We start from the raw sequence: 10,803 nt of genomic DNA, 5'->3' as shown, positions 1-10,803 counted from the left end.
CATGCACCAAAATTTACATTTTCAAGGCATCTTCTCTTTAAGAAGCCTCATCACCTCCACTGTAGGGTGAATGAGGGAGGGGTATAAAATATAACCAGATCGAGATCTGTGGTCTGAGAGGCAGTGTCACTTGCTTGCTGAGAATAGACTCCAAAGCCCCTCATTCAAAACCTCCCTCTCTATTTGACTTGTGGAAGCAAACAAGGATGGTCTCATCACATTCTCTCTACCTATTATGGGGAGGCCTTATCAGAAACAGGTTCAAGATAGCCTGGTTCTACAAACATCAGAGAAACTTACTCAGAAATTCATCCCTTCAACCAACTGACATTTATTTAGCACACCTAATGTGCCAGGAAATTTCTTCTCCTGGGTCTCACTTCTCCAAATGAGAGTTTACCCTTTGTTCAGGGGCCTGTGGAAAGACTCAACTGTGCACTTCAAAGGGCTTTGAAGAGGACACCCCAGAGGCCAACCAGCACATGGGAATTTCCCAGTTTGCTTTGTAATAATGCAGTATAGTGGAAAGTACACAGGATGGCGAGACAGAAGAGTTGGGTGTTAGTGTCAGCTGCTCTTGATGTTTATGGCTTTGGAAAAGTCACTCAACCTCTGTGAGTCCATTCCCTTATCTGTAAAATGCAGATGATACTATTAGTTTTGTCTCTCTCAGAATGTCAAGAAAATCAGCGAGCTGTTGAAAGTGAAAGGGCTTTGTAAATTCTATATCCACATGCAAGTGAAGAGGATTATCATCATTTGTGCAGATAACCCAGCTTGGGCACATTAAAACACAGTTATTCTATTTGAAAGCAAACATAATATTTTACATATTAATATAATTGTAAACATAAGGTGTGGCAAAAACATTTAATTAAGGGGAATTCCAAGAGAGAGATATAAATGAAATAGCAAATTTCAGAACAAGTTGACTCCCATCAGTTGGCATTGACTGCTCTAAGCACTGTGTTAAGCGTGATTCTGAGCTTGGATGCCCAATTCTCCAAAGAAAGCATAGCAATGTCAGCCATGGGCACAAGAAGTGAGATAATCATCCCATATATGACATCCCTAGTTTTGATTTTGTCACTCCTCAAAACAATTTCATGAAATAGATCACACATTCCCCATTAAATATAATCACTACATTGAACAAATGGCCTTATTACACAGTAATTAAAATATTTTACAGAGGAAAGAGCAAGAAACTGCCAGGCATCTTTTGATCGATTGGCAGAGTCTGGGGGCTTTTTATGTGTAACCTAGTTTAGGTTTCTCATTTTACAGGTACAGAGCCAGAGGCCCAGAGAGTGAAGGGACACTGTTCTCATGTATTAAATGTGATAATAAGTGTGAAAGTGCTTTGAAAAGTGCAAAGCTACATGCAAATTTAAAGTATTTTGTTGTGCTTATTCCTGCTCAAAAGAGACTCCCATCCCCAAATCCAGCATGATGTTATCCTTTTTACTCATTAAAAAATATTAGGGAGGACTTGAATTAAAACTTACAATGCTGACTGGCAGCATCTTTTGGTACCTGTGGCTGGAAAGTAATTTTTTATATTTTAATTATTTTGGTTTCATGACTATAAAATAATAATACTAAAGTGGAAAAAAATACTGGTTATCACACACACAAAAACGTTTCCTTACAGAAAATAGAGAGTGCACATTAACCTTTTTTTCCAGTAGAGGAAATTTCACAATGAGGAGAGCATCAGGCAGAGCTTTTTAAGTAAAATAGCCAGGTCTTATTTATTATGGTTTCTGCTTTAGTAGTGAAATCTATTGCCTTTAACAGATAGCAGGTTGTAGTCATTTTTAGCAACTCTTTTACTCTAAAACTTTTAAATGTCTTCTCACAAATGCCAAATAATGTGAGACTCTCTCATCTTTAAGTGACTTTTAGTGGATTAAACTTATAAAATAGAGATGTGAAAATTGGTCCTATGTTAGTCTAAACCCTGATTTCCCTTTTAACAGGCATGAAGGATATGTACCAAGCAGTTATCTGGTGGAAAAGTCTCCGAATAACCTGGAAACATATGAGTAAGATATTTTATTTACTTTCCAAAAATATGGTACTAAGGAGTCCTATTTAAATTAGGAGTAAATGATTGATTATAAAAGTACCAGATGTTTTTTTCTTCTTGACCCACTTTCTTCTCCCCACACTGTGATCCCTAAATAAACAGTAGAGGAACACTTTAAATAAAAGAAGCGGGAGAGTATGTGTATTCACCTGCCCTTTGATTAAAGGGGTACTCCTCAGATGCCTGTGCAAACTGTAAAAGGAAAAAATTCTTCTGGGAATCCTGGGAATATCGATCTGGCTGGAGAAGGCAAAAAGTCCCTATGAACACTGGATCAAATACAAACCGATTAAAATCAGGATTTAATCCTTCCAATTCCAAAATAGCAGACGAATAGGTATTAAATCTCTGCTTAGCTTCTGTTGTTTATTTTAACCTGTCATGTAGAAGACGAATTCACATGAACATAATTTTAATGGAACTACTTAACGTTTAATAAAATCCGGTTGCAGTGTACAGAGAACTCACCATGTCCACATATTTCCTAGCTCAGCTGCTAAAAGGCTCAGAAGCGATAGCACCATGGTAGCAATGTGCATACTCAGTGTCTAAATAACACTTCTCACTAACAAGAACCAGGACTTCTTGGAGAAATGGCTCGGGGATTGAGAGGTGGGCCAGGGAAAGAACTAGATGAACTTGGAACATCTTATGGCACCAAAAAGTAAAGAAGTACCCACCAAAATTTTTTTAAATGATGGGGACATGTCAAACAAGCACAGAAATCAGCTTTAAAGTGCTCCTTCTGACCAAATCTTGACCAGTTCAACAAAATAAATAATGACAGTAATGTACTACAATCCAGTGTAAAATAAATATCCATAAGAAATAGATAGCACAATAGATAAGTAAATAAATAAGAAAATAAATAGGAACAGAAAGTCCTTTCTTACAACAGAATTTCAAATAATAAACGTAGAAGGAATGAAGTTTAAAAACCACCATTTTGTAGTTTATCAACTGATTCAGGCAAAAATCATCAATGATTGTCACTCCTCGGGGGTGAATGTTTGATATTTACAGTCTCAAACTATCTTCTCACAGATTGCTTCTCAATACCAAAGTGAAAATACCTGGGAGACCCCTTCTTAACCAAATGATCAATAATGAGGCAAACGGACACTGTGTTTTCTGACATGATACACTGAGAAGGACACATCACTTCATAGTATTCCTGCCCAAATGTGCATAACTTCAATTTAGTCATGAGGAAATAATAGACAAATCCAAATTGAGGGATATTCTACAAAATAACTGGCCTGTGCTCTTCAAAAATGTTAATATCATGAAAGATAAGAAAAGCTGAAAAACTGGTCCACGTTAAAGGCAACTAAAGAAATGTGGTAACTAAATGCACTAGTAATCCTGAATTGCATCTTGAATCACTAAAAATGTAGTTAAAAAACACATTATTGGGACAACTGATGAAAGCTAAATAAAGTCTGAAGTTGAATAATAGTATTGTACTAATGTTAAATTTTCTGATTTGGATCATTTTACTTCGGTTATGTAAGTGTATATTCTATTTCTTTGAAATTGATACCAAAGTACTTAGTGTAAAAGTCTATTCTCAAATGATTCAAAAATATATATCTATCAAACCAGAGAGAATGGTAAAGCAAATGTGTAAAATGTGAGCAATCAGTTCATCTGGGTGAAGTGTGTATGAGAGTTCTTTTATAGTATTTTACAACTTTTCTATACATTTGAAATTATCTAAAAGTAGAAAAAATTTTAAGTCTACCAAATATAAGATCCCAGGGTTGAAGAATGCTTGCTAATGAAGATTTCTATTAACTCATTTGGGTTATAAGTTCAAATGTAGTCAAGTTATTTGTTGCTGAAATTCTAATAGATTCTATAGTGAAGAGCTATCATTTTCTGAAGATTTTCCCAACCCGAGATTCATTTTTATCTATTTTACTTGTAAGTAGTCCCTCCCACAGCTAACAGGAGAGTCGTCAGTTCCAATACTTGAGCTGCAATGAAACATGTATAAAATATGTTTAAATTTTTTTTTTTTATAGTCAATGCCTTTAGGAAAAAATAGACATTTATGTCAAATGCTCATTAGACTGGGAAGTTTCATTTGTTTCTTTGTTTGTTTTTGCTTTTACTCACATCTCTTCATTTATGATAGAGGGGGCAAACTCAAAATTCCTACAGACTACGAAGCAATAGAAAATGGTGGAGCCTGGGCCAAATAAAAAAGTATAGTCCCCCTTCTGAAAATATTTTAAGTCATTTTTTAAGTGAAACATTACACCATACAAACAAAACGGTCTGTGAGCCCCATTTATTCTGCCCACTGTCAGTTTGTATTTTTCAGATATGGAATCACAGCTAGAATATAAAATAACTTACAAACATACAGACATTCTGTGTATATCTGTGTAGATAAAAACACCCAATATGATGACTTTTTATCTTTGATCTTAGTTGCAGGCAATATCTGCGTAAGGACTCAAAAATGTTCCACCTTGCAACATAACCCCATGTTTGTAAACCCATAGCCATTGATTGGCTCCAGGTCTCCTGCCTTGGTTTGGGGACATGACCTTGGTCCAGTTTCTTCACCAGATTGGATCTCAGATCCCTGTTCCTTAAAATGAAGGGTCAGACAAAATAAAAGAAGGTGAATCACAGCACTTTTGCTAGCATTCCCTCCCCATACCTGAATGCAGGGTAGACATCACTCTTTGATAGTGACACACCTACTGAGCCCACACACACGGCTCTGGGCAGCCATTTCATTGATTAAAGCTTTTATATGAGCCAAACGTGTTTAATACTTGGTGTTCCTTCCTTACCAGACTTCTCTCCTCCTGGGTTTATTAACGTTCAAAACTAATTGATATCTGATGGTAGTTCTATCTCCTCTTATTTAATAAGTGGCCAAGGAGGCCACAATGTGGCTCAGGTGTTAACGACAACATCCCAAAACTTCATCCCTAAAAATCACTCATATTCTTCTTTACCACCTTTAGCTGTTTTTTTTTCCACCAAATTATAAATATGATGTAATCACCTCACAGAAGACCTTAAAAACCACTTTTAAAGAGGCAAGTACTATAATTATTTTAAAAGAATATTTGCTATGCTTTCAAATTCACATTAAATTTTTATAGCTGCCCTAGTATCATCCTACTTATAACCACCCACTGGTTTATGAAATGGAGCAGAAGATAAATGTTTTCCAAAATTTTATTACAGAAAATTTCCAACCTGCACAAAAGAGAAGAATATAAAGAACCCAAAACCCAGCTTCAACAATTATCAATATTTTACCAGTTACACGAGCCTCTGCTTTTGAGTTTAAAAGCATTGCTAGAAACAGAAAATGACCAAATTATTTTCTGGCATTAATTATGTTTTATATGTAAATTATAAACATTTTCAAAAAGTCATTGACGTATGACCTTTTCCCGCTTTCAGATGGTACAATAAGAGTATCAGCCGAGACAAAGCTGAGAAACTTCTTTTGGACACAGTAAGTCTCCTTAACTTGCCTTTTGACTTAAAATAAAATGAATTGTACTGGGTTTTTTTCCAGCCATAATGTGGTTTAAGACAAAGCAGTCAGTCTATATATTGGATTTTCAGTGGTTTTCTTGTCTGGTAAAAATATTCTGGGGATTTACGGGACAAGCACACAACAAGATGAGAAACCTGGGGAGGGCCAAAGGCCTTGGTATTGACAAGCAACCGTGCCAAAGGTGTGGTGGTCTTTCCAGCTGTGATGGCTGACCCCAGCAAGCCATGGGACTGTCTTCCTTGCCTGCTTCTCTGGCTAGATCAGGGGTGGCTATGACTCAGATTCTGCCTGGTCGAGCTGTGGGTGCTGAGGAAACACACTACTTGTTTTAACGTATTTTTCATGTGACAGTTCTCGAAAGCCATGCAGCATGAGTATCTGCAGCAAGACTGCTTCTCACCCAGGGCCGTTGGGATTAAGGGAGAGAGGGGCGAGGAGAGAGAAAGCAAGGTGCAGCGGAAAGAGTACCGGATTCTGGTCCCCGCTCTGTCACCAACTCAGTGTGAGACTTTAGGGACATCTCTTCTTTCATCTGGGCCTAAGTTTCTCAAAGAGTTTAAACAAATGCAATTTTATTATTTTTAATCACACATTGGTAATGAAGTGTTGCCCGTGGCACACTTAAAACAGCCCTTATTAATAACTAGCTAAAGATGATTCCTATTTTACAGCATTTCTTTGGAGACACTCAAATACATTCTGCTTGCTGGGGCAGGTAAAACATCCTCCTCACTAATACTCTGAACTGCTTTACCAGATCCTCTCTGCCTCCTCAGGTAATATAAGGGCAAACTTCAGTGGGTCCTTCGTATGGTGTTTGAAACAACAGCTGAGTTGTTTCATGGGTGTATTTAATGTCTCCTTATCTAACAAATATAGCACTATGAAGACATGGATTGACTCATTTTTATTAACCAGTAATGGATTTATTTTATTTTTATTAACTAATTTCCCAAGGTACTGCCCCATATTTCTCCAGTAGAATAGAAACCCTTTATCATGTTCCTGCTATAACTAGGAACCTAAAACTGTACCTATGACAAAGTAGTTGCTCAATAGATATTTGTTGAATGAATGAATACATCAAATGCTTAATAAATGTTTTTAAATTAAGAACTTTGCTAAATGAGAACCTGGCTGATCATGAGCATTATTGAGGGAGCTTTTTAAAAATACAAGTTCCAGGACTCTAGCCCTCGCCGATCAGAACCTCTGGAGGTGGCATCCAAGTGATCCTGGGACTTACCTAAGTTTGAGAACCACAGAAAAGCATCTCCCATGGTGTCTTATCAATTCTTCAGACAGCGCCTCCTCTAAGAAGCCTCTCATGCTTTCCCTCTCCCCAGCGAGAGGATGTGGTTCTCCTTATCTTTGAACCCTATAGTACAATGTCATTACCTCTCCAGCGACACTGATCTCACTCTGACTTGAATCTCAGCAGGTTCTTTTCTGTCTTAACTCATTTCGGTAAATGGTAAATTCCTCGCACACAGGTACTCCATACCTTTCAGCATCACACTCATTGGGTGACCTGAATTTCAGGAGGAGCCTTTTCTAACATATTGATTTATCATATTTCCATGATTCTAAGTTAAAGAGGCAATATTGACCTGATAATGGGTTTGTTTCAAGAGAAGAAAAGTAACATCTCCAGAATAGAGTGGCTATGTGTCAGATACTCTTAAAGTACAATGCAGTGTGACAAGGCTATGAATTATTAGTTTATCTTTTTTGTAATAACCTACCCTGTACGTCGAGATTATCTTCTGTAAGATCATCTTCTGTAAGATTATCTTCTGTAAGATCACCATAAACGGAAAGGTACTCCTAACACAGTCAACATGTCTCAAATGAAGGCAGACAGTGGAGTCAATACTTCCAATAGATGGTATACCATAGCAGATGATGATAAAGGCAGCGACAGCACTATAGTTCTGGTATCATATTCCAGCATTTTAATTCTCCCGGTAATTTTACAAAGGTTATTTTACAGTAGAGAAAACTGAAGCTCATACATTTAATCAGGAAATATCTGGAATTCACAGAATTATAGACAATTAAGGTGAGAATTCCCTTTTAAGAACATCTGGTTCTTCCTTTTGGTGTTATAGGTGACTAAAGTGGGGCCAAATTCAGAGCATGAATCTATGGCATAGTTTGGACTAGAGTAGGGGTCCTTCTCACACACACACTCACACACACACACACTCTCACACAGACACACAGTCAACAAGGGAATATAGGAGTTAAGTTATATTGTCCCATACCTATATTTTCCATCCATATATTTTACCTCCTTGGCATATATTTTTTTTCTATTATTACCTGTTTGTTTTCCTAGATTAAGTAGTAACGGGTCAATTGAGAACTTGATAACGTCCCATGGGAGCAAGGTCCCTCCCACTCCAGCTGCACTGTACAGGTCAGCGCCCCATTGCATGGTGGTGATGTGAGCAAAAACTCTTCAGGCTCCAATGTTCTTGGTGGCTGTGACTTCCTCTGAGCCCCTTGCAGGAAGTCAGTGGTAAGGCACATGCTGGATGCCTCATTTTCCTCAGAACCCTAGGCTGCCCCAACCCCAAACCAGTTTCCTGTCACCATCACTGAATGTCGCCCAGAGCAACTACGATGGAGGAAGAGCTCTATGCCTCCCATGTCAGCTGAGCTGACTGCAAGCCTTATCTCTCCTTTTTCTCTTGTCTTCAGATTAGTTGCTCTTGTTAACAGTTGGGCCCTATTCAAATTACATATTTTTTTTCCCAAGAAATAATGGCGTTTTTGGGAAGAATAACAACAATAACAAGACATTCTTAATTAGGTAGAAGAGACGTTCACACTCCCCTCTTCACAAGATAGTTGGTAAACTTCTGGGGTTTTTTTGTTTTGTTTTGTTTTGTTTTGTTTTGTTTTTGTCTACGTTTCTTCCTCTTTAGAATAAGTTACAAGTCTGCCTCTGTTGAAGTTTTGCTTCTTCCTGCCTCGAGTTTAACCCATCCCATTTCAATGAGACAAGAGCAAACGCTTCACTATTTGGCAAAAGGGGATCAATTTCAAAGACAATTTATGCTACATGTACTACGTTGATGAATATCACAAACATGATGTTGAGATAAAGAAACCAGACACAAATTCCTTATTCACAGTAGCCCCAAATCAGAAACAGAGATGGAGACAGAAAGCATATTAGTATAGCAGGGGTGCAAATGCGACTAGAATATCTTTACAAAGTGACAGAAATGCTGTAAAATTAGGTTGTGGTGATGGTTGTACAACTTTGTAAATTTACTAAAAATCATTGAATTGCACACTTAAAATGGGAGAATTTCATGTTACATAAACTATGCCTCAAAAGCTATTTTTAAAAATTTAATGAAATAATCTTGGATCTTTGATGTCACAAAAATCACTTTTACTTCAGAAAACTACTGACCCCAAAGAGGGGAAAATATAATTTTTGGAAAATCAAGTTTTTTTAAAGGATGATTCGTAAGCAGCCTTAAGAGGGTTTTTCATATATTGTTGGATAAACAGTTGACATTCATATCTGAGAAAAGGGAAATAAGAATCTGGTTAGTTCTCTTTTGCCCTCACCATGCCCAAGATTCTGCACAGAGCACGTTGTAGAGAATGTGGGAGGCTAATGGCAGGCACAAGATTACACTATTGTTCCAGAAAGATTTATAACTCCTCATTTTCTTGAATTTAAAAAATAAAATTCATGAAACACAAAATTATTAAAGTAAATTCTGTGTGTACAAAGACAGAATCCTAGGACTGTTTCAGGACAACTTGGAAAAAGATAATGTAGTAGCTTTCTGCCTTTTCCTGGATTCTTCCCCGTTTTCAGGCAGCAGCTAGGGCTGGCCAAGCTCACTGTGTTGGGAAAGGGTTGCCACGGCTGAACAGAAGTCTCAACTTAAAATTTCTTTCTGTTTTTTTTTTTTTTAAAAAAACAAGTTTGATGGAGATAAAATTGCCACTTAACATTGTACAAGTTTGTACAATGTCATTGTACAACATAATGATTTGATATATGTATATATTGCAAAATGATTACCACGATAAGTTTATTTAACACCCATCCCCAGACATAGTTACAATTTTTTTTTATAATGAGAATTACTCTCATTATAAGATCTACTCTCTTAGCAACTTTCAAATATACATCATAGTATTATTAACTATAGTCACCATGCTGTACATCACATCCCTAGACTTACCTTATGACTGGAAGTTTGTACCTTTTGACCACATTTACCCAATTCCCCCACCTTCCACCCCCCTTAAATTTCAAAATAGACTCTAGAAACTCTCAGCAGAGATAAGAACAATTTGGGGAGTTTCACAAAGTTTATGTGGTAAACTATAGGTTTGGCAAGAATGTACAATGATTTAAGAGCCAAATGTCCCCCACCCGCCACATACACAGGCTGCAGGTTTAGGACCAACTTGGAGAAGCAGGTTATGTTTTCCTCGCAAGGATGAGCTTTCTAACTACTATTAGTGATGTTGTGAGAGACAGAGATTATTTGTTAGGACTGTTATAAGTAAGCGCTGCATGTTCAGCATAGTCAGCAGAGACCAAACTTGGATGTTTGCAAGAATCACATGGTAAGTTTATAAAAATTTCAGGTACCAAGGTGTCAGTCCTGGAGATTCTAAGTGCAGAGGTATGAGGTGGAACATGATCAGCTGTTTGCTCTTGATGTTTTTTTTCTTTTTTTGCACTTTAGACTGTTCAGGTAATTGTGATAATTGACGAAGTTTGGGACACAGAAGTTTAGGGACTTAGGCCAGCTCAGTGGTTCCCACCCAGGGATGGTTTTATCTTCCGGGGAACACTTGACAATGTCTGGCATCCAGTCATTAGAGGCCAAGGATGCTTCCAAGCATCCTGTAAAGCATAGAATAGCCCCCTACAATGCAGAGTTGTGGGCCCAAAACATCAATGTGCCGAAGTTGGGATTACCCTGGGCTACTCTTTATACGGTCCTTTCTAACCCTGAGATTCTAGGATTCAAACAATTAGCAAGGCCATCTGTACTATTTTTATGTGCAGACAACCCACCTTTTGGAGAGGGGGCTTGTGTTGTTCTAAATTGTATATACTTTGTTCCACGTACTACAAGTATATGCCCACCACATGAAGTACCTGTCACTCTTTGGCCTTCACTTA

General features: G+C 37.5%; 1 protein-coding gene across 1 annotated transcript in view; it reads left to right on the top strand.

The window, feature by feature from the left end:
• Positions 1 to 10,803, top strand: part of ITK (IL2 inducible T cell kinase) — a 50,899-nt gene that overhangs the window by 27,520 nt on the left and 12,576 nt on the right. Inside the window, exons 7-8 of the mRNA XM_011356788.2 lie at positions 1,983 to 2,048; positions 5,528 to 5,582. Coding sequence (XP_011355090.1) covers positions 1,983 to 2,048; positions 5,528 to 5,582 — 121 coding nt within the window. The remainder of the gene's footprint in view (positions 1 to 1,982; positions 2,049 to 5,527; positions 5,583 to 10,803) is intronic.

The sequence above is a fragment of the Pteropus vampyrus genome, unplaced genomic scaffold (assembly GCF_000151845.1).
Source record: "Pteropus vampyrus isolate Shadow unplaced genomic scaffold, Pvam_2.0 Scaffold30, whole genome shotgun sequence".
Taxonomy (NCBI): Eukaryota; Metazoa; Chordata; class Mammalia; order Chiroptera; family Pteropodidae; genus Pteropus; species Pteropus vampyrus.
Note: the sequence above shows the minus strand (reverse complement) of the source record. Positions and strands in the feature narration are given on the sequence as shown.